The 25,225-nt window shown below is 34.1% G+C and overlaps 2 protein-coding genes across 2 annotated transcripts in view; one reads left to right on the top strand and one right to left on the bottom strand.

Moving 5' to 3' along the window:
• The window catches only part of LOC146165538 (contactin-4-like), a 31,764-nt gene extending 23,062 nt beyond the window's left edge, over positions 1-8,702 (top strand). Inside the window, exons 14-22 of the mRNA XM_083380954.1 lie at positions 835-1,015; positions 1,770-1,840; positions 2,673-2,849; positions 3,722-3,830; positions 4,933-5,042; positions 5,334-5,481; positions 6,701-6,864; positions 7,335-7,509; positions 8,602-8,702. Coding sequence (XP_083237080.1) covers positions 835-1,015; positions 1,770-1,840; positions 2,673-2,849; positions 3,722-3,830; positions 4,933-5,042; positions 5,334-5,481; positions 6,701-6,864; positions 7,335-7,509; positions 8,602-8,702 — 1,236 coding nt within the window. The remainder of the gene's footprint in view (positions 1-834; positions 1,016-1,769; positions 1,841-2,672; positions 2,850-3,721; positions 3,831-4,932; positions 5,043-5,333; positions 5,482-6,700; positions 6,865-7,334; positions 7,510-8,601) is intronic.
• A 1,959-nt stretch (positions 8,703-10,661) lies between these two features.
• Positions 10,662-24,847, bottom strand: LOC146165537 (prestin-like). The gene is made up of 17 exons (XM_083381842.1): positions 24,751-24,847; positions 24,068-24,283; positions 23,364-23,485; positions 22,999-23,109; positions 22,572-22,718; positions 22,254-22,372; positions 20,861-21,031; positions 20,270-20,511; positions 19,584-19,734; positions 18,906-19,005; positions 17,773-17,960; positions 16,631-16,905; positions 15,946-16,021; positions 13,958-13,999; positions 13,568-13,619; positions 12,888-13,049; positions 10,662-12,357 (listed from the first exon to the last, which is right to left on the bottom strand). Exons 2-17 carry the CDS (start codon positions 24,211-24,213, stop codon positions 12,161-12,163), a joined length of 2,301 nt encoding a protein of 766 aa, XP_083237968.1. The 5' UTR covers positions 24,214-24,283; positions 24,751-24,847; the 3' UTR covers positions 10,662-12,160.
• Positions 24,848-25,225: the final 378 nt, after the last annotated feature.

Here is a 25,225-nt window from a genome sequence, read left to right as displayed (position 1 = left end):
AACAATAGGCCTTTAACATAACGAAAACCATCGCAGACTAAGCGAAGTTGTCGATCAATTATGCAAGCAGAGCAGGCTAGAAAACATAGGTTCGAACTCACGATCTCCGTTCATACCGGGACCGTCGCTCTACCAACTGAGCTACACAGGCTCAGAGGGGAGCGAGTCGAGAAACAACCATACGCCAATGCTTGCTCAATCAGTACAAGCAACTTCATATTAAAGGGGATCAACAGCACCATATCAATTATTCAATGAAACATATGTACACAAATATGTGTGTTAACAACTGAGATCTAGCCCTTCTGAACCTGCTTTTTGACCAACGATTACGGCTCATTAGTACACTGAAAGCCATCGCAGAATCTGTCGATCATTGATGCAAGCCGGGAAGGATAGAAAAACAACTAGCCTGCAGTGAGGTTAGAACTCACGACCTCCGGTCATCCCTGGCTCTACCAACTAAGCTATAGGCTCAGAGGGAAACGAGTCGAGAAACAACCATACGCCAATATTTGCTACATTTTGTCGTAAGCCGTAATTGTTGGTCAATAAGCAGCTTCCGGGGGGCTAGATCACAGTTTTTATTAAACACATGTGTGCGCATCTTTCATTGAATGATACGGTACTGTAGATCCCCTTCAATATTAAGTTGATTGTACTAGACAGCTTCGTTGATTGTGCGATGGTTGCGGCGTACTAATAATACGTAAGCCGTAATCGTTGGTCAATAAGCAGATTTAGAAGAGCTAGATCACACTTGTTGAAGAAATATGTCTGTGTGTATCTTTATCCCCCTTAGCCTTAACATATAATACGATTTATGTTTTACAGGTGCACTGCAAGAATGGCTTCAGTGATGATTGGGTGGTGGCGTGCAGTACAAACGTGACCTCGTGTCTGGTTGAAGGTCTCCTGCCATACAACGACTACCAGTACACAGTTTACGCGTGGAACAAGATCGGAAGGGGAGAGGGAAGTGAACCTAGCACCCCACAAAAAACGTCAGCTGGAGGTATGATTAGGCTCTTCAAGAAAAGTGTTCTTTATCTGTAATTTCAACTTAATGTACGAAAATTAAATTAAAAACAATTATAAAGAATCAAAGTTTCGTCCGTTTGAAGAAATCTTGTAAAGCAAATGTCAGAAACCCAAGTCATCACAAAATGCGTTAAACCGCTAAAAACTATTGTTAGTTAAATTTGTTACGGTTAAAACCTGAAAACGCACCATTGTCGCACCTAGGGCTACGTTCAAATAGACTAGAGGGTCGTGTCGATAACTGAACAGCTACTGTTATTTAGAGTCGCGTGAAAGGACCTTTATTAGGAAAAATCAAATAAAAGCAGTAACATTTAAATACAAAAATAAACTTTTATGTACCTAACCTTGGTAGGCGGGGTTTAAAGACAACGCATCTAAGAATTAATGGCGTAATGTTCTTGGAAGTGCGAAAAGTTACCTTCAGTAACAATTTTAAACGTATTGAGCTAGAAAGCCATTTTTTAACTTACGGCACAATAAAAAATTAAAAACTATGGCGGCACAATTTCTATAAAACAACGATTTTATAACTTAAGAATCGCACTTAATACATGGTAAGGCACTAAATAAATGTACTAATATTATCAGTTTTGTAATGGATAGTGTATATTCATGCCTATTTGAAATACAACGAAAGGCACTTGGAGAGAGAATCACTGTAGTATAGTAAATGTTGGAGGAATCACTGTAGTAAGATGTGCTTAAAACCTTCCTTTTCTTCCCAGCACCGGTTGCATCACCTTCAGGAGTTTCAGGTGGTGGGGGAAAGCCAGGCCAGCTGGTTGTCACTTGGGAGGTGAGATTTGTCATCTTATTTTGTGTTATTAAACAATATATCGTATCCACTACACTTGGCCCTGGTGTGCAGATATGAACACGCATTCACAGCTACCGGTAGTTGTGTATTCCCAAGGTCAAAGGTTCAAATCTCACCCAATTTATTGTCTGATTGCTCATGCGGTTTAAAATAAGTCGCATTCGTGAGTTCAAATGGCAACTTGTTATTTAATCGCCAAGGCACTAAGAGATCGCAACAATAACAAATGCCCTAAGTTCGGCGATTGCTTTTTATTAATGTTGAATATTTCACTTTTTTATTAACATTGAATATTTCACAAGTATGGCAAGTTCATTACCCACAATATAGACTAATGACATCTGCTTAATATCGATCTATTGTGCCTGTTAGTCGCGTAAAACAGTAGACATTTTTCGTTTTGAAGAAAAGAGCATTTAGTAATCTAAGTAAATAATTATATTACAGTCACGTATTTAAATAAATCTTTCACGAATGTCTGTAACAATCATAAAGCTTTGGCGTGCTTTTTGACGCGCAGAAGCTAATTCTCTTAAGTTAAGTAAAGAGAATTACTTAAACCTACAGCCATTTGATACATTTATCGTTAGTTTTTTTTGTTACAAAGAGCACACAAATAAAACAGAACGATTACCCTGTCAACGTTGATCTTACAATCACGAAGCAAAACTACCAACCACGGGTTCAAGCACACAACTTGGTCATTGTTTTTTTTTTGTTACAATAAAAAACGGCAAAATAAAACTACACGCTTATAAGTAGCGTTAACATACTCCTCACCATTTGTAAATATGAACCACTTGCGTTGTAGCGTTTTGATGAAATGTACTACGGGGCTGAATCTGTTGATTTCGTGATCGCTGTCCGTAAGCTTATCCCAGTCACCCTTCCAATCGACTTGAACGGGAATGCAACCGAATCACCCGATCTTGCCTGGAGAGAAAGGATTGAATACGGAGCTGAAACTGTAACGACCACATTCACGCACGTATGTCAACAGCTGTATGCTTAATAAGGTTGTTTCGCAATTTGTTTATTAAAATGCTTTACATGCAATTGGTAATGTATTTAGGCCAATTTCGCAACAATTTTTTAGTAGCTTTTGGTAGTTTCCTATAGACACCGTAACGAAATAAATAAGCCTGAAACACTTAAGAAATTATCATTACAAACAGTTAAAAAATTAAATGATATGAGGAGTATATTATTATCAACCTAGTCAGACTAATCAACGTGGATTACTAAAACACTTTTGGAATGGTTTTAACTGTGCAAAGAATTGGTCAGAACTTTACAATAGAAAACCTAACATGTCTACCAATCAACTATCCGAGATCGACCAAACAAAAAATCAACATTTTTTTAGTTTGAAAAAAATATAAATATTTTTTTATCTTGTATTTAAACATAGCCTACATGTAAAGCAGGGGTTCTTAAACTGGGGTCCGTGAACTAGTTTTAGGGGGTCCATGAAGGCCTAATTAAAGAACCAGTGTATACTTAAAGTTATTAATTTTTAAAAGAAAACACTTTAATAAAAAATTAAACGGTTTTGCACTGAATGTATAATTAGACTCCATTTAACTTTCACATTTCTCGGACCGAAATAACAGAGTCATGAAGTCTATTTGTATTGTGACGTCAATTTATGACGACATTTTGGAGTATTTCTTGTCTACCGGGGTCCATGCAACGCAAAAAAAAATTTAGGGGTCTGCGGTAAAAAAAGTTTAAGAAACCCTGATTTAAAGTAACTTTAAAATGTGGGTGGTTTCAAAACATTACATCGAATAATAAGTACATTTTACCTTTATAGTAGGTCGTTATTATAAAAATTAACAACACTTTCAACGTTGTCAGATTGATGAATCTGAAATCTACGCACCTTATGAAGCGAAGGTTAGAGCAGTCAACTCAAAAGGAGATGGCCCATTCAGCAGTTCGTCACTTGTACATACAGCAGAACTAGGTAACCCACAAACACTTGCTCAATACCAGTCTGCATTCTGTGGCAGGTGCACACCCGCTAAAAAAACTGTGTGAACACCTGAATGCATATATTGCGCACTTAAATTATAAAAAGCTAAATTTTGGTAGGATTTCAAACCTAAGGTGTGCAGAAAAAGCATAATTACACACCTGCACACCTCAAAATTTGGTTCTGCACGCCCGAGATCTCGGCGAGCTACAAAATTCACACTAGGTTAGATATACAATAACTAGAGTAAAAAAATTCTTAATCAGATGAGTGAGAGACAAGCTTATTTTAACTAGAGTTAAGCTGACTAGCAAATGACTGGGCTAAAACCGTTGCTTACTTGACTGGTGATTTAAGCGAAATCGTTTACTGCCCTAAAACCAGAAAACAGAACACAGAAATAACAATCAGCGTGGAGTATTTATTAGCAATCAACCATTGAACACACCGTAAACAATTTAAGAGTTTGCTGTCAATCAGGGCAATGGTTTTGAATAAAATTTTATGGCGCTGGTCTAGAATCCTACCACAATTATTAAATCAACGCACAATATTTGGGCTTGGGTGCGAGTTAGCGTTTGGGTGTGGGTGGGTCAAGCATTATTATATTCATTATTTAATGATAATACTTGACCCATCCCTAATCTAAAACACTAACCCGCACCCTGACCCAAACAATGTGCGTTGTGGTAAGGGATTCTAGACCACCGCCAATCGCCAATTAATGCACATAAACTCATTTTAGTGGTAAGCTACAGCGGAAAACCTAATAAAACAATTTTAAGTAACATTTGAATAACTTTTAGTAATTTGTCTCAAATATTTTGCTGCATTAAAAATTCTGGCGGCAATCAGCTGTTGTTATTTTCACATTGTTTGATGAGAAACACAATACGTGTTTAAATAAAGTTAATCACGCGGGGAAGAGGGAAATAATTAAGGGTAATCGAATCGTAATTAACCTTTAACGATACACTATGATTTCCAATGCCAATCAAAGTACTAATTATAAACATTTTTTTCTTTCTAAAGTTGAAATTAGCTTTTATACAGGAGCAACTTTTCTGCAACAGTCATTTATTGTTTTTTTTAGCACCAAGCGTAGCACCGTCAGGATTTAATCAGACTTTGAAGAAAGCTTATAATGTTGAGATAAAGTGGAATCCCATTCCAAGCCTGAATGGAAAAACTCTTGGATATTACGTAAGTAGAATTGCTAAAGATTTATATGTATAAATGTTCATGTGGCTGGAATTCTTTCTGATGTCGCCTATAATATTTTTTTATATCTAAGAATGTTTAGGGGGTGACAAAGTTTGACGCCTAATGTGCTTTGCTGTTGTTTTTAACTTAAAAACTTTACTATCTACTCGGTGACGCATAAAACAAATGTTAAACGTATATATAGTTTTATCCCCGAAACGGTTGAATCTGTTGGAGTTCTTTGTTGGATAAAATCTAAAAACCGACTCAAATAGAATTTACGCTAAACAGGTTTCAATTTGCGATGATCTTGAACCCAATTCATGTGATGATCCTTTCATGTGGCGGAATCTTACCACTGAGGAAGCGAGCATAAACATCTACGAGCTCAACCACAACGGTCACTACAGACTGAAGGCGGCTGCTTTCAACAGAGCAGGTTAATAACTGTTGCTACCAGGCATAGTAATATTACCCAATAAACAGCTCTTCGTGTAATTGTATTTACAATTTCCAGAAGAAGTGTTTTTGAGTAATAGAGTATTTTTAACAACGATGGTTTCGCGATTGCAACTGGCTGTATTATCAAAATCAACTAAAAAAAATATGTGAAACTGAGCCTTTTAATTAATTTGTTCAAAAGAAGTACTTATACTAATAAGTAGGCCTCTCATTGCAACATCGTGCGTTTATCGCAAGTCAAACAAAGGTGTGACTTAAACAGCCAATCACAAAGCACAACGAAACATGTTTGAGAGCTGTTTTAAATATAAGTCTTTGTCGCAAGGTCGAAGTTGTTTTGTGGCCCTTGTAAAAAATGTCAATCAATGGATAACCTTATTTCAACCTTGCTGGAATAAATAAAGTCTGCACAATTACGCAAACTCGGCATGAATAATTATATTCTTATTTTATTGACGTTTTCACAACATAATTACATACATATGTATTATGTGATATATTTTAATGAAGTATATGTGAAATTTTGTGGCATAAAGTCGTTTTGTTATTTTTTAATTATTATTTATATAACTTTCAAACAAATCAGAAAGATAAAACTTAACCGTTCTCCTGCTAGGCAAATTCCCGTGTTATTTGTTGAAAAGCGACTAAAATGAGCCGTTTGACAAATGTTAAAAAGCCAATCCTTGACATCCGATATAAGCGGCGTTATCCCTAATGCTGGACAAAGACCACTTATCGAAACCAATCCAATACCATCAGTTTGGAGCAGGAGTGATTGTAAAATAGTTTTCTTAGCGGGACGCATGAAAGTTTTAGAGAGGACATAACAAGATCAAGATCGCCTAAACAAACAAGCAACCTTAAGAAATTTGTGCTTATTGTTAGTTGTATCAAACAACTTGAACCCGAGTTACTAAGTTCTGACTGCAGTTTATAATCCGCACTTATCGTGAGCGAAAGGCTCCATTAAATGTCCATCGACCGAAACGTTAAGCAAGAATAATCGAATATGCAACTAAAATAGACCAATGTAGATTCGAGACAGAGCCCCTTGCAAAAAGAACATAACTTTACCAGTACAGCATACAGAAAATAATTACTTTACCGAACGTGGTATTGGCTTATTTTAACCACTGTTTTGGAGCCAATTCCACCCAAGTTCGTGATATTATATGGTGATCTTGTATTTTCAGGCGCGGGTCCCTACAGCGATTTCTCTTTCGTGTTTTTCACCGCCAAGCCGCCTCCCGATATGGCGCCTAATGTGATCAGTGTGGAGATAGTGGGCAACACATTGACGGTGAAGTGGAAGCCAGTAGAGAAGGGACCAATGGAAACCAAGATACTTGGATATGTGGTCAGCATACAATGCAATGATTTTTTTACATTACAATGATTTTATGGGGGTATCCCCGACATAAAATTTGTCCTGCTAAGGGAGCCCTTTTTATTTTTAGTCAATAGTTTTTCGTTTGAAAACGGTTACGTTTTCGTATTTTATTTTATTTTTTATTAAGCTGAACAAAGCCACTGTGATCAATCGCAACGCCTTTGCAATTAACCTAAACACCACTGATGTAATTTTGTGACCCAATGACTTGAATTAAACAAACATAAGTACCTTTTTAAAAGGCTGTGTTGATTATATTAGTGTTTAATACCTTTCAGCTGACTTATACTTATTAATAATCTATTTTGGTGGTTTATTTATTTTTATGCTGACTCAACTTATGCAAGATTGTCGTTCAAACGACTTGATGTTTAACTTTCTTGACAACTCGACATGACCGCTTAAATAATCGATCAAAACACTTTTTTTTCCACCAGGTGCAATACTGGAAGAGCAATGAGACCTCATCAGATGCCTCCGACCACCCTACTTCCAAAACTGAGGCGGAGTTTGATTTGCCCGGTAAAAACGATTACAACATCTGGGTGCGAGCTTACAATGAGGGGGGTAACGGGAGGCCCTCCACCACGTACGCTGTGTCGACACAAACAGGTACATTGTGACGTTATCATTGTGAATTTGCAGAATAGCTTATACGCCAAATTCTACAGGAAGTATGACGTTTAAGAATGCTAGTAAACACTATTTTAAAAAAATCTTAAAATCCTATATTGTACAAATACAAAAGTTTGTAAACGTTTAAATTAATTTATTCTTTGAGAATACATGAACATTTATTTACACCATAGCTATTGCTATGCGGCTTTCGTTGCCCCTTCTGCTTCTTAATACAGTCATGAATAATTAATAATTATACTTAAGTTTCGACATGCTTTGCTTTGAAGAAATAAATATTTTTGTGCGCTTTATAAAATTTACAAAAGTCGGGAAAAAAATACTTCAATTGTTAACAAAACAAAACAAAACAAAACCCTAATAGCTTAGCCCAGTCGTTCTCAAACTGGGGTCCGCGGTCCTTTTGGGGTCCGCGAGACAATTTTCTGGTACCGCGAAGCACCTAACAAAAAATCAACACGACGTCCTGAAGAAGATTTTTTTTGTGCAATAAACTTTTCAGGCAACTTACTTTTCTACCCAAGTTGATGATTAATTGTTCATTCACGTTTTTGCACGATTCAAGTTAAATTGTCCATTATGACGTCATAGAGTTGCGTAGTGCCAATGAGAATTACGTTTTTACAGCTTGCTGCGCTGCCACTGTGGGCTGTGCGTCACAGTTTTGAAACTGTTCGTGATTGCTTTACTCAAATAAAGTGATTCGTTAGAGGTTAAGATAGCCGAGCTGATAGCAAAGAAGCAAGTGCACCCATACCATTGATACCATTAAAAACAACGTGTTATTTTGAGTTTATTTGTGTATATTTTTAAGGGACCGTAAGCAACTAAAACAATTTCTGGGGGACCGTTGGGTAATTTTTTAAAAAAAGTTTGACAACCACTGGCTTAGCCTGTCTTATGAATGGTTTACTTTAGTTACGCTGACAGTTTTAAAACAATTGTTCTAAACTGTAAAAGACCCTGTGTAAATAAAAAACTACCGCATTTTCATGTTGTCTTGATTTCTAATGTTCACCAGTGAAAAGCCTAATATAAAATATATCTCATGATTTCTGTTTTTTGCAGGAACGTCGTCAAAATACGGGGGGAAGGCAACTCATCTGTCTCTCAACGTTTCACTTCTATTCCTAATTTGCTTCACTATTTTAAAAGCCTGGCTAAACTAAGTCGAGACAATCCAACAGCGCTATGTAGGCCTAGCCCTTTAAACGTCGAGGACTTATATTTCTTGGCGTGGTTTGGAGGAATTAAGGGCTTTTGCGATAAAGTTGCCCCTGGCCAGAGAAGCCAACTAAAAATGATTGATTTTCAACCAGCTAATTTCAAGGGAAACGACGCAGCAATTAGACTATTTTTGTAATTAGTATGTGCTTACTGATATGGTTTTGGGCGAGGTGTTATCATTTGTATAATTAGGATTAAATCGAATAATTTTTTTTTTTTTTTTTTTTTTTTTTTCGGGGCGCGTTTAGCACTTTTTGAAGAAAATACTGCACAAATTCCCTTGAAAATGAAAACGCATTTAATGCGATATCATTGAAGGTTCATAATTATAATCAATTGTCATTATTTGTAGTCTTACGGTAGTCTTATTTATACCCACAGTGTATTCAGCGTGGTAAGCTATTATCGAATTTAAAATCCTGTACATAAGTCTATTGTCCTTAAACATCAATCATATTTAGCTTGGCTTCAGTCGTGAACTAATTTTATTGTAAAATTATTCTAACTAAATTATCAGCTTTGTAAAAAAACTCAAACGAGCGAAACTTCCACAACAGTGCTGGGGGTGCAAAATATCGCACAATCTCTTTTCCTCCGAACGAAGGCAATTTGAATGGCGATATTTGTCGTTTTATTCAGGTTTAAAATCTCGCCTTTTAGTGAAGCGCTGTTGAATTACTCGCCGTTTACTTCTTAATTCCTCGCGTGCCTTAATTATTTTGTTGTTGCTGCAAAAACGGATTTCGAGATGTGAAGGTAAGCTGAAAGCCGTCACAAATCAGGATATATGCTGGAATTGGAAGTTTAAAGACGCTTTTTGATACAAAGTTCGGTTTGAGTCCTGTTTTTGATGAGTAACACGTTGTTTTGGTTACCACACCAATTGTAATTAAATAAACGTGATTTTAAAACGAGTAAAGATTTATCCAAGACGATCACAAAGTGCTGCCTGTCTCTGTATGGGCTTTAATATGCTTTCCATGTAAAACTACTGTTTACTCTTATTTCTTAAAGCCACAGTTTGTAGGAGTAGATATTATGTTTGCACAAGCCTGGAATTTTAGTTACATTATTTTGTGTCGATTCAGGAATTTTTTGTTGACCAATACTATCAAATTTAAGTGATTTAATAAAAAAATATAGTAAAAAAGTACATTTTATTAGTGCCTATCGAGGTGGTTATTCAACCTGTCTGGCAGCCTTAGCCCATTATAAGTTTTAAAAACACTGTGTTGTTCGTTACAGTTTTAGAGTTAATTCCCAAACGTCCTCGAGTCTAAAGACATGGGTATATTTGAATTTCAACAGAACTGTGTCGGTTTTCAGTTTGCTTTCAATCTCTCTCTCCAGTTTCATTGCTTTGCGTTGACCGTGCCGTACTATACTAGCTGTAAATTCGTGTAAAAACGCTTTAATCAAGATTTTTGCACAAATAAAAGGGAGCCCTCGAGCCGGATATGTTTTTTAAGCACAAAAGCAGAAAAAGAAAGAGAGAAGTAAATGCGTGAAAAGAGACGAATACTGAATATTATAGCGTGTGTTTTTTGGCTTCCAAAAAGCAACCGAACAATGTGAATAGACAGAGACGGTAGTGTACATAATAAAATCTGAATTACAAAACTGTGGAAAAATTATAATAACAAAACTTCTGTATAAATTACAAACACGAATTACCCAAGGTGTTTTTTGTATAATTAATTAATTACAACATAAATAGCATAAATATGGGAAATAAGCTGTAAAACGGGAAGGAACGCATTTACTAGGCACTCTTACACCAAAAGCACCGCAACAAAAAGGCTTTTTTAATAACGACAACTTGCTTGGGAATTGGGTACCAGTGAAAAGCGAAGGGCAGAGAAAAAGATACTGAACAAATCGATGCCAAAAAAACCAAAAAACAACACATCTTGTCATACTCATAACAAACTGACAAGGATATCATATTATGCCCAATGTAAGCACACCACGAACATTGGCGTGACAACTCCAAAAACAAAAAAAGTTTCTTACGAAAATAAGACACGAACTTGCCAATCCTGCTTAAAGTTCTTGAACCAAGACTTTAATTACTTTTAACTAAAATGTGTAAAAATATATTAACAAAGCGTATATTTTATTATGTTAGAGTCGCCTAAAGAATTGAGGTTTCTTAATTTTGTAGTCTTTTGTTTTTTTATTTGCGCAAAAAACATTTAATGCATTTGCTTTAAATTTATAAGCAAAACATTTATATGATTGATTGACAAAACAAGTTTAGGATTTTTTTCGGCGTTTTAGCACTCTATTTTATTTATAAATTCGTAAAGATTGAATGAGGTTTTCTACAGCTGAGAACACAGATACAGCTTTAATAACACAACAACAAATACAAGACATGATTGTCATACAACAAACAAATAAACTCTGGATAGATTTTCATGCTTAACAATAATTAACAGAATAAATTATGACGTCACAGCGACAATTCGAGAACAGTGCTACGACAATAATATTAGTAAGTACGGTGTGTGAAGCATTTAGTTAGAGCCTATTAAATGCACTTTGGGAACATTGCAGCTTAGAAATGTTTATCAACATTAAGTCGACGAATCTCTACTATCAAATATACGCCAAACATTATAAAATACCCTCAAAAAATTTTGAATTAGCAACATAACTTAGGCTGAAAGCAAAAATCAAGATTCGGAGAAGGGTCACATGCAAAGCAATGGGCTGCTTTCAACAGAAAGCACTTTTGTTTTGTTATGTAATCGACTAGTTACCACAGAAAAAAAAATACAGCGTTTACAAAAAGCCCAACATTAAATTAAGCGGTTGTATTAAAAGCCCATTGAGTTCTTTAATCCTGGGTGCAACCCTGGATGCCGCGGTATTGTAGTAAATACTTGTGGGCCTATTAACTTATTTCTACGAATTCTTATTGTTAATACAGCGTTTATTGACACAAATTAGAACTAGATTTATTCAATTGCACAGATTGTCACACAAGTAAAGAAACGACCTTAAAGTTGTGACGTCATCGTAAAATTGCTGACTCATACATAGTGAGCGGGACGAAGCGGAAATGTGGGAAAAAATGGTTGTGTTTGTGACGTCACAATATATAGTCGAATTTGGGGCACAATACAAATACAGTTTTAAATGTAGTGTATAAGGCAGCTAGTCGGAAGACTGCGTAAAAAATAACAATAGCTTTAAATATGACGTGACAATACAGAAAACAATTGTTTAATTGTGACGTCATCGCATTGCGCATGATTCAAACCTGGAGCACAAAAAACAATAGTTTTTATTGTGAGATCATCACAAAATGAGCAAGCAACTTTCGAAGACACCAGCTACTCTGTCATGACGTCACAGGAATCAGTGGAACAGAGTGACGTGGACAGTGACGTCATCACAAGGTTAGGGAGTCGAAGCCGGGGTAGCCAGGCATGGAAGAGTAGGGAGTGTCGAAGCTTTCGTCGTTACGGTTGAGTCGGCTTTGAACTAGTTTCTCTGCATGAACGACCGCGTCGTGGATTGACACAAAGACCAGGTCACGAGAGAGACGAGAAGAGAGTCCACAACCGTCCAAGGTCTTAACCACGTTCGCTACGGGGAGAAGTTTGTGGATAGTTTGGTTGGTGGTTAGAACCGTAGTGGATAAAGTCTCAGAAAAAAAAGTTTAAAAAACACTTGGAAACACCTATCCGACATTCAAGATATAAACCAGTTACCTTTAAAGAGCTCGATGCTAAGTTCATTAATAATATTAGCATTTTTTTTAATCGGAAATAAGTTTGAACAAGAAGCAATTTTTAAACAAAAAATATTTTTGTATGTTAAAATAGACAGCTTTTAAAAACAGCTCGAAATACCATAATATGGACAAAAATTTGCATAAAACCGATTTAATCAGCACCTTATGTGTTTTTTCCCAATAGCAACTCTTCCGAGATGAATTCGAACCTAATATCATGGTATTTTCTTCGTAATTGAATTTTTGAATAACCTCTAGTCATGTATTGTGGCCTTTAGGATCATTTACACGGTTTTAATTGGCTCTCGGGACAATCGGAGTTTACAGCCCTTGTTCTAAACTTACAATAAAGCAACCTTAACAATAAAAACACAAAACTCACAAGAAGCACCGGCGAGCAGCACAGCGACACCTAGTGTATGGAACTTGTCGATTATTTGGATGATTTCCCTCGAAGCTGTTGAGTCGATGAAGCTCCACATGGTGGCGTCAAAGATCAACACCGAGAAACCGAGAAGTGTGATTGACGTGTCCATCGATGTAGCTGTGACGTAACAATAGTGTTGAAGTGAAAATTGATTCTATATACGGTGAGAAAAACGAAGTAATAAAGTGCACATCATTTAAAAGTGTATAAGATGGTAAAACTGACTATTAGATTTTTGTTATAGATTTTCAGAACAATGTAGCTAAATTTCATGTCGTCGTTTTAATTTAAGGTGAGAAAATATTTACAGCAGTTTTCTTGCAAATGTTGCATCGCACGAATTAAAATGACTAAAAATAAATAAACATCATACAACTAATCACGAAATTATGAGAGCATAAGAAACGATGCTTGTGCAATACACAATAAATAAACGTTTCGGTGGGAATACTGCCGAACAATCGATGTTCGTTTGCGAAACAACGCCGTATTTTGCTAAAAAACTTACGACAAACCAGTTTAACGTAAAATAAAGTTAATCGCATTTCAAACTCTAGTTTCCTATTGCAGACATGTTATAGTCAAGCGGTAATACATAATCTTGTAGAAACCTTTTATATAAAAAAAGTAATCGCCTATACCTTCTGGAGTGACAGTTGACCTTTTTCTTAAAGATTCGTCGTTGTTCTATTAAAGAAAAAATCGTTGTTATAAAGCCAAACGAGTATGTAATCGAGGTTAATAAGATATAAAAACTTAAAGATGTAATTATACGAATTAAAAAAATAGTTATTACTTGTTGTTTGACAAATTTAGGGCGGACGAAAAGCACATAGTGGAAGAATGAGGACGATGACAGATTTAATATATTTAAAGGCAATAAATATCTACAAAATCGTTATCGCATTAATTTAAATCCGTTCGTTTGACAACTTATGTTAGATAACAACTTTTAGTTAAACAATGTTTCGAAAAAAGAAAACATACATTTACCACAATATTAATAAAAACAGTAAATAACTTACGTCAACCCTGGATGTTGTATATTGTGCTGGGCGAATCAGACTCTGGAATAAACAAATAATTTCTGTTCAAACAATCCAAAAGAATAAACAAGTGCCTAAAAGTATGTTCGCTGTTTGAATGAATTCGTGTTCACGTAATTCAGTAAAATTTAGCATATTCTATCAACGCACGTTCTTTTAAATGGGAGAACTACTTTAAGAGTTATTACAGGATTAGGAGAACTATACTTTACGTACTACTTTACGTATTACATACATTATGTGTTGTTCGGTGTTACATTGCATTTACAGCGGCGGTTTTCAAACTGTGTGCCGCGAAATTCTTTGTAATTTTGGAAAATAACTTTGACACGTTACAGATAGAAATACAGACAAATATGCGAGACTGAATGCAAACTATTCATTATACAACTGATAATATATAATGGTCTTTAAAAATCGTCTTGCCTTGTATTAGGGGAGATTGCCAAGGTGTGATATAATAGTTTGTAAAAAGTGTATCAACAATACTTTTGAATTTTAGTCTGACGTAAGTCAAAAAAATTTAAGAACCACTACTATACAGTGTACGAGGTCCTACATGTTTCCTTTTTCTCTCTTGCTATAGAAGGTATACCGTCGATCGACCGGCGGACAAACCAAGTCAATTATATATTCAGATTGGATTACGTCACTGCAAACTTGTCAGATATTTAATTGCATAAACGCCAATAGTTGAGTAGCTCGGTAATTTATTTAAGTCTCCAACCTGTATTAGTTTATGTCATGATTTGTTTTATCAGAAAATAAAAGCAAACTGTGAGGTAAAAATCGTACATACACGAGTCGAGCAATTTCATGCAGACCCATGTTTCAAACAACACGAGCAACACGACCAGCAAAACTTTACATTTCTTTAAACAGACGTGCGCATTGCTATACAGCCACAAGCCGCCAAAAATCCTTGAAGGTTGATTGAAAGAGATCGTAAAAACTTTAAAATCTCACGTTGATTCGTTTTACCCACACTAGTACGAAGTCCAAGCAAACTGACTAAGCACATCAAGACATTACCACAAGTAAACCGAACACTTGCGCATGACTTAAGGTACAAAGTCATCGGGAGACGCGTTAAGCTTGACACGGCAGCAAATTTGCCTGTTCATACAGGTGAGGGCCGCGTCACGATTACACATTGCAGTAATACAAGGTTTCATGTGAGTGCGTCATTGTTTATACGCGCCACAAAGTCACTGCGACGGCAAAGGTTAACCTCGTATGTTTGGAGACTTAAGTATGTTTAATTAGCGAGAAGTTGTATACCTGGATAAATTTTCTATGCATAGAACTAGCCCAGGGGTACTTACCACCTAAACATTTGTTTGGCGAGAAGCCGTAAAAATGATATTCGGTAGTCGTGGACGCATAAAATTTAAAGAGGTGACGTCATAAGGTCACAAGTAAACTAAGGAAACCTGCTGTTTTCAGTCCGACAAATGTGAAACTGAATTGGAGTCAAAATACGTTCAAGGGAAAAGTTTCAAAGAGTAGGTTCTTAAAATTGTAATTCCATGTTTTAAATTGTACATTAAGATGTCTAGTATGTATTCGTGTATCCCTAACGACTGTGTTCCCATAAATGTCATAATAAAAATACACACATATCGGTGCGTTGTGACCATTTGTTAAAAACCATAAACCACACATTTTTATGGTTACCTTGAAAATGTTTTGGTTTTGGTTTTCCTTGTTGTATTAAAAACGTTTCTTGTGTAATTGGTAACTTAGGACATTTTTACAGGGTTGCTACACGAATTTATGCAAAAAATAAAATAAAAAACATTCAAAGACCATTTATAAAACATATTCAAAAAATATTTAAAGATTTTGGGAAAAACATTAAAGTTTTCAAAGACAACATGTTAATCAATTCAAAGACTTTCAAAGACCCAAAACACTTTGTGGTAACACAGGCCCTGTCTTAAAGGTCAATAACACAAGCAACCCACCCGTTCGCTCTCAGGCGCAAGACTTCCTTTTCTCCTTAGTTTGTCCAGTTTGTGTGTTATAGTTGCCGGGCTGCATCTGAAAGCAAAACTCGGGTCAGATGGTTACAAATTGGGGTTAAATCAGTGTTTCTTTTATTATCGCGGACTCCTAATTTATTTTTTTACATCTCGTGGGCCACGATAGGTAAGAAATTTTTAAAGGTGACGTCATAAATTGACTATCACAATACAAATAGACTTCAGAAATCCGATTTGTGATGCACCCCTGTATAGCTTTTCGTACTGGTACACCCCATGCGTATTTGCGCACCGGTTAAAGAGCAATGGTCTACAAGACAAAGCTTTGTAGAGCGAATTCCTGAAGCCATCCTTGTTGGAAAGCGGCCAAGAAGTAAGATTAATTACTACAAATATTCTTATGTCAATAAGCATCGCATTGCGGATTTGCCTTCTAGATTGTGAAAAACACAAAGTTCTCAAAATTATCGAAAATAAACGACAAACTCGTATTGATGTAATAAAACCTCATTTAAATCACCAAGCTTTTAATTTAATAGAATGCACAAAACTGGCGCCTAAGCTTTAAAACGAATTCCTAAATACTCGAAAATTAGCAATGGGCTCTTACTGGTGAAATGAAAGCTATTAAATCACCAAATCTTTTTTAGAATACCAAAAAACTGACCCCAAAGCCTTGTAGAGGGAATTCCTGAATGCGTCCTTGTTGGTAAATGACACGGAGTCGGCGTAATGGAAGATCTTCACCCCAGCTATCTCGTAAGCGTCCTTATACTTCTTCTTGTCAGCGTACAAGTCGGTGTGGATGATCCTTCCAAGCACAGCGTGCTTCGGATGTTGGATGCGGAAGATCAGGGCCGCTATCGCCATGGCAACGCCGATAGCAAGGCCAAGGTCAACCCCAAGGACAACCACGCCTGTGCACGTTACAACCCATATCGCCTGAAACGGAGAAAACAAGAGTTTGTTTGAATAAAAGTTATTCATAAATCATAATTGACACAGCTAAAAAGAATCTAAATTTAAACAGGGTTCAGAAAGTTTACAAACTATAAAAAACACAATAAAATATATATTAGTGTCGCTTTAAAAAAAACAAGTTGCTTCAATGAAAACAGAATTAATATAAAAAATTATCTTTGATAACACTGAATACGTGATAGTGAAAATCACCTTGACCCTTGTAAAATAAATGTAAACCCTAATTTCTGATCAGTAACGACAGAAAACTCTAGCAAAGCTAGCAATTCAGGACAGACACTATTAAAATAACTAAAATATATATTTATATATATATTTCACTAGCAAATGTATCGTCAGTGTATCTTAATTCAAATGGATCAACATCTATGATATTTATGTATATATATCGGCCACAAAATTAGTCAACCGATTTAAGTTTGTTGCCGTGCTTACACAAAAATCGACATTTTTAAGATGACCTGAATGCAAACTGCAGCAAGTAAATATTTGTTATATGACAGCACAGTTTAACATTTATGTTAAAGTACAATACTGAATAAAACTATTTTGTTTAGCAATAAGAAAACATCATTATATAAACGTTTATGAAAACATCTTAGACAAGTTTGCTACTTCTGTATGAATTTTCTCAAAACAAATGCGCCTAAAACTAGACAAAAACTGGACTGCGAAAAATCAGTTTATTTACAGAACAATCACCAAAATAAAACCTCCAAAAAAAAAACAATATACTACAAGAAACAAAAAGTTGTAATGTGTTTTTTTTTTTAAACTTGGAATCATAAAATCAGCTTGCATAGAATAAACCTCAAAAAACATACTTACAAAGTCGATTTTGCTGACGGCAAAGAGTTCTTTTAATTTCTCGAACTGCATAAACAAGCTCTTTAGTGCAACAATAATAATGCAGGCAAGGAGTGACTTTGGAACAGGTTCAAAAAGTGGGGCTAGCCACAGAAGAACAATCAGCATTAAAACTGAAGACAAGATGCTGACAAGCTGGGTTTTACCACCTAAAAGAAGAACTTTTGTAAAAAACAATTTTTATTTAAAACACTTAAACAATATTTCCTACATCTAATAAATTAAATCCCTTTTTTATTTCACTGATTAATCTCTGGTTAACGAGTTATTTCCCTAAAAATGATTTAATTTAAAATTTATTTTTTATAAAAGCTTATTATTTTTTTAAAAAATTTAAAACACTTGAATATTTTTTCTACATGTATGTGACTTCTGTTTTCATATTATTCTAATAATTTTAAGTTTTATTCCATTTTTAGATCCAGGTAGCTGCTTGGATGACTTAACAGTCTTTCGCCGCCCTGCGAACTACGGACCCTTTTTGTTCATTCTAATTTTTTTGCATGTATTTTATAGATGGTTGTTCCGAAATAAATTGAAATCTATCTATCTATCTATGTATCTATCTTTATGTTGACAGAAAATATCTCGGAATGGCCAATTAAAATCTGTCACACTGACACAGTTTTTTGCTTACAAACCAATTCACGGCCTATAAAACACTGCATAAAGATGTAATAAAATACAAAACATATTTGGTTCAGCAGTAAAAACACCTGTGTGTGTAAAGTTAACCTATCAACTGATGTCTACCTGATAAAATACTGCCTAAATAGCTGAATTTTTTTTATTTAAAAATATGCCTTTTTAAAAATGATTGCAAGACCAACGCTTAAAAACCAAAAAAAAACACCACAAGTTATTTTGTCCAGACTAAAAAATTGAACTAAATCATAACGTAGACAACTTATCCTAAACCCAGTATAAATATTACATGTTTAAAAATGAATAGTGTATTTTAGATGTTAACAGATAAACATCAATTTCTGTGCGTGCTGTGATATTTACATACTTGGTTTATGACTAAAACCATATGCTTTAATCAAACTGTTTGAGGACCAGCTAATTTCACTGAGCGTTTTACAAACACACACCTGTAGATTCTTGTATAGCTGTGCGTGATAAAGATGCAGCAACTGCAAAGGAACTAAGAAATGCAGGAATTGTGTTGCAAACTCCAAGTGCAAATATCTCCTGCAAGAAAAATAAAATGTTACCTTCATTTAAAGAAAAAAACAAAAGAAAAATAACATGCTACCCAAGTTAATTATATACTTTAAGAAGCACTCAGACTTAGAGAGATAATTGGTATCCCTGTGAATGTTTTGAATAACTTGATAAAACAAGCACTAAGAGTATTTAAGTGTCATGTTAAAATCCTTTAATTTTTACAATGCACTAATTATCACCCTTTTGGCCTGATAATCACTTAAAGACCCCATTTTTAAGCTAATAACTTTAAACATCTAGAGTGGTTATATTCCATGGTAATTTTGTATCTTTGCCATACAATGGCAAAAAATGTACAACAACTGTACATTGGAATTCACATACAGATTATAATTTAATCAAGCTGGTGAAAATACCCAAATCAAACCTTAAAAAAAATTCTTATGCTTTTCAATATAAATAAAATGAAATGGCCTTTAAGTAAATTTTTATTCAATTTTATTAACAAACGCAAATTTAATGAGAAAATCACTATTGGAAATGTTCCTTATCAAGCGCTATCTGGAAGGCAGACAGACAAATTAAATAAAGTCACAACAAACCTGGTTTGCATCGATTTCATAACCGTGTTTGTCGGAATATATTTTGGTGAGCGAAAGGGAAATGGCGACACTGATAAACGCCATGATGAGACAGTCCGTCACCATTTCTGCCCACAAGTCCGTTCGACTGGGAACTGAAAAGTTGGGAAACCTAAAAAAAAATAAAGTAACTATTTATTTGTAATTACATTAGATTATTGTAAGATAACAAATGTAACAACATAGAAATAAATAAAACACATAGAAGCAAAATTGGTATAAATATCTTTAACATGTAAAAAACTCACTTTTAATGTTAAAAGTATTCATATAAGTTCACAAAAATAAATATGAATGATATAACACTATGACAAATTAACTATTTATAAGAAATAACACCTTGTAACAAACCCAAATTTGAGTACATTTAAAAAAGCCTTATAGGTCAAAAAAATCACATTTAAATTTTTTATAGGGGGTGAGAATTTTACAGAACGTTTGCTGAATATTTAGACAAACAAAAGAACATTTAACACTATAATAAAACTACCCGAAAACTAAAACAAATTTTGATGTGGCCTTTGGAAGTATTTAGCACTACATAGAGGCAAGAGGTTCAATTAGGGTTCTAATTTATGATTTTTTTAACTAAACATTAAATAGAGTTTTATTGTAAAACAACGAAACAACAATTTTTTTAGTCTTACCCAGTAGGAATTGTCTTTACAATGTTAACATTATACGGCGGGTCATCAAGGTTACCAAAGTATGACGCCATTGTTGCCGCGACGACCAAAATCAACTCAATGGGAATTGGAATATTGCGCAACTTTTTCTTGTACCTTTGGTTGAGATATTTAACCACTAGGAGAGTAGGAAGCGAAATAATCGAAATAACAACGTCAGTCACATTGGATTGAGGGATGTGGACAATAATGTCGGAAAATATCTGTTTTTATGAACAATAATGTTAGTACTACTTTACAGGTTAAATAACAGACTGTGACAGTATAAAGATTAACAGAAAAAATTAGCATAAAAAACAGGTATTATATGTAGGTATGTAACATAGACAACAAATATTATATGAAATTATTTTGAACTAAATAACTATTTTTAATAATTTATATATAAAAACTTTTCTATTGTTACTCTTTAATAAAAACTTAAACTTAAGAGTAATTGTTAAACCAAATGCTATTGTAAAATATCAATAACAATCAGTTAAAAGCTTTTCATGTACAACGCCGCTCATAAAACCATAAACTTTATTGTTTTAGTTTCTTGACTTTTTTTACCTTAAATATTGTAAAAGGCCCACTATATTTGCCCACATATTTTCCAAGGCCGAATATGTACTTGGCTTGGGATGCCATAACATGAAACGCGGCGCCCGTCGTAAAACCTTGGATTACTGGATCAGAGAGAAGTGTTGTGAGAAATCCAAGTCGGAGTAATGCCATTACAAGCTAAAAAATCAGCAAAACACAAATATTACAGCCAATCAACTTTGTATACAATTTAAATATGTCAAATTTTGCTTTATTAAATTCAGTGATGTATTATTTTAGCCATATTTGAATCAAAATTTAGTTTTTTTATTCTAAGCATGCAGTTTTTACCCATATTTAGAAATACAAGACATAAATTCTGTTACAATATATATATATATAGATACGTTTGTATGGGTGTGGTGTAAAAATGGGTGTGGTGTTAAAATACAAAAAAAAATAAAAGATATATATATAAATTGCATTTTTAACTTGAATAAATAAAACTGATTTTTCTGTGACATTAATTTAAGGTCGTATAGTAGTAATGTAAAACTGCAAGCATGATTCAAAATCAGAAAATGATCACAGCAAATATATTATACCTAAATCTAAGTCAAAATCGTCAGGTGAAATATGAACACTACCTCACGTAAAGAAGGGACTTTACATAAGGCATTAGTGTTGAAATTTACCAAATTTATTTTGTTTAACATCATGTTTCATAAAAAGTGTATGTTTTATTTTAACCAGCATTCCTTATCACCACAAATAGACAACAACATTTGGCTGGTTATCAGTGCTTATCAGTGTTCATGAGACCAATTAAATGTTTTTTCTTGGTGCGCAGGTGAAACCATAGCCACCACTAACAAACATAAAAAACTGACACGAGTTTAGATGTTAGAATCTGTGTAGCATATCCCAAAACAAGTGCCGTTAACATCTTGGTCAACAACGTCGTAACATTTAGCAGCAATGTTTACACAACATTTCGGATAACAAATATCTCATTACAGCACAACTCCCAAAATAAAATTAGGTCGTACATTGCTGTCAATAAGGCCTGACTTTAATATTTTATCTTGGATACAAAAGAAATATATTAGGCTGTGTCATTGTATTCCAACCAACAACAAAATAAGTACTAGTGTCTTTAGTATTAGAAAATTATAAATAAACATTAGATCGAAAAGCATATAAACTAACTAGAGTCTTATTAAAATATAACTTCTAATTTTAAATTGAAATTATTATTTAATCTTTAAAAAAATATCCTTGGATATAAAATTAATAAGCCCTCACCAACTTCTATGGAAAAAATTTATGGAAGAATAATTTTTAATTTGAATTATTTTTTAATAACTTGTTTATTAGAATTTGCTGATTATTTTTTTAAAAGTCTAGGAAAATACCCTACCTGAATAATTCCAACCAGTAAAGTTGCAGAACAAGCAACATCCAATTTTTGTGATTCAAAACTTTGCAGCAAATCATTCAAGTACGACGTCGTATTTAACAGACGCTCGTTATCATCACCTGTATTTCAGAAAAGTTAAAATTGTTGCCTTTCTAAACTGCTGATTAATTTATACTTACTTACATATGTTAAGAGGCAAACAATCAATCAATTAAAATGCTATGATTTTATTCAGTCATAATTTATAAATTTGGTATAAAATTCAGAATAATGTAAGTTAAAAATTTTTATGTTTATTGACAATAACGATATATATACCTATTACTACAAATTTCGCCTCCACTTTATCAATATCAACTTGTTGGCCGTTAATTAGCAATTCTGTTCCGTTGTAAGATGGCTCAACATCAGGAACGTGAAGACTAATCAAATTCTGTATCATCAAACAGACAACGGCCATTGTACCTAAATTAATTTTTAAATAGCTACATAAGTATTTCTGATATTATTTTAAATATTTTTTTCTCCATCTTAAATAATAATCAACAAATATATAACATACAAAAAAGAGAAAAAGCTTAAATGTAAAGTGTAATCTAACGTAAAAGTGTAATCTAACTTACTGTAAATTTAAAAAGAAAGATTAACATTTAAAATAAAAAAGCTAAGATTTTATCCAGATCACATTCGAAGCAAATAAAACGTGAAAAAATTAATCTTTATTAAATGTGTGATTTCAACCTACCTACAGACGTATGCTTAGATGTTGAAAATACAAACCATAGTAATACTGGGAAAAAGCAGCTGTATAAGCCAAACACTGGTTGAACTCCAGCCAATAAAGCATAAGCCATACCTACATCAATATAATCATTTGTTATTAAATTATCTGTTAGTGTTACAAATAGAAATCTTATTAAAAACCAATTAATAATCCAATAAATTAAGAAATTAGACACATTCAAAATAGACTTATTGCCCCAAAATCCATTCTTCTTTTATTGATTTTTTTACACAATATTGCAAAAAAATCCAAATTTTGCCTACATTCTAATAGTTAATATACAAACAATATAAAAATGGAAAATTCCTCTGTATATGTCTGCTGACCTTGTGGTATTCTTATAACACCCACAGTCCACCCGGCAATCATATCACCGACAATATAACTCTTCTTGTACTTTGGAAGCCAAGAAAACACAGGGAAAAACCCAACAAAGCATTCCCAGACCCTACAAAGTAAGAAAAAGATGTGTTTTTGATATGATATGAAAAATACACTGTTAGTATAAACTTAACTAAAATACATACTATTTAACAGGGATCGGCAGTTTTGGAAGTCATATTGGCATATAATATTGTCTCCGTATCGTGAAACACCAGAATGCCAAGGAGCAGTGGTTTAAAAAAATTGTTAATATATTGACTTCAAAATATTTGTAAGTAGATGTAATGTAATGCCAGTCTGTATTCTATGGCAGGTTTACACCTCAAAGTTTTAGGCAATTTTTGTTGATTTAGTAAATTGCACCCTACATATTTTTGCCCTATTAGCACAAATTACAACAGGTATGTGTAAAACATTTATTGTGAACCTGTATACATTGAAATGTGCCATAAAATGCAAACTGACGGACATAGCATTGATTCAGTGTATAAATATTTAAAATACAACATTTTGACCAAAAAATCCCTAATCGAATGAGATGGTGCACAATTTAAAAAAAAAATTGTGCAACAAGAAACCCATCACTTCAAAAAACCCAGTGCTACTGAATTGCAAGGTTTGTTTAATTATATTAATCCAATCATACCTGAGCCACGAACACTGGCACTGAGTTCTAGCCCATCTTTTGAGTCGCTGTGTTGCACCTATTGTGCTTTTGTCATTTAAACTGTAGATTTCATGGAAGTTTTCGTCGTTGTATGTCGGTCGCGACACAATCACATTCGTCTCCATGCCGTCTTAATTTTAAATATGTTGGATAAGTGCGATTTGCATCAGCGATGATTGTCTTTAAACCTGATAACTGAAAAAGCGCAAAATATATTATATTGTAAGTAAAATAAAACAATATACACCTGTTTTATATAAAAGGAACAATTTTGGCACTGGTTTACAATCCTACCACCTCTTTCACAATAGCGAAACATTTGGAAATTGCAAGAAAGAAATAAATATCTTAGAATTCACATAATATATATACTTGACCCACCCGAACCCAAACTCGCACCCCAAACCAAATAATAATAGCAATTAATTAAAATATTGGGTTTAGGATAACAAGACGAAAATGTGGTAAGATTGTTGACCAGAGCCATTAATTCTACAAAATTGAGTCAGTTTTTCTAGTTTGAAGTCGAATATATTTTGCAAGAAAATCTAGAAAAATACTAAACAGTTATTACCAGATTAAATTGTTAGGCTTGCGCAAGCGTGTAACGCAACTGCTGACTAACAACGATGAAGTTTTGGCACGTTTTTATAGCAGCATACCTTCAAACCTAGATCGCCTTCTTCATTCGTTTCCTGAACACACAAACGTGTAAAGATTTCAGTCACAATTTTCCTGAACATCAACAAACACTTGACGACATCGCGCAACGCATGACTGAACATGTGTACGCATGAGTGCGTTTCAGTACACACGTATGTTGAATAGAAAACTGTTCAATGTTTTCCGATAATGATATATTTATGTCTCAGACAAAATATAGCATTGTTCGATATAAAATAAGTCATCATAACCATATTCTATTTGCAAAATTAACGTGCAAAGGTAATGTTTTTAGGTTATCATGCCAAAGTTTGCTTCAGCTTAAATATTATCTTTGATAGGCAGTTTACTATTTTACTAAGTAAGTTTCCTGGTGGATAACGCTGTGTTTGATTCCAAAGCATATTTAGAGGGACGTTGGTACAAGCTCAGGTTAAACAAATTATTTTTCTCTCCCTTGGATCCGCCCCTACC

This window comes from Ascidiella aspersa, chromosome 2, assembly GCF_963924565.1.
Source record: "Ascidiella aspersa chromosome 2, kaAscAspe10.2, whole genome shotgun sequence".
NCBI classification, from domain to species: domain Eukaryota; kingdom Metazoa; phylum Chordata; class Ascidiacea; order Phlebobranchia; family Ascidiidae; genus Ascidiella; species Ascidiella aspersa.
Note: the sequence above shows the minus strand (reverse complement) of the source record. Positions and strands in the feature narration are given on the sequence as shown.

Excerpts from the sequence above, each read along its gene's own strand:
- LOC146165537 (XM_083381842.1), bottom strand. The coding sequence starts at position 24,213 with ATGGAGACGAATGTGATTGTGTCGCGACCGACATACAACGACGAAAAC. Across the intron at positions 19,735-20,269 it reads GTAAAGACAATTCCTACTGG|GTTTCCCAACTTTTCAGTTC; the intron begins GTAAGACTAAAA and ends ATTTTTTTTTAG. Across the intron at positions 14,000-15,945 it reads TTGCGCCTGAGAGCGAACGG|AGTCTGATTCGCCCAGCACA; the intron begins GTGGGTTGCTTG and ends TGTTTATTCCAG.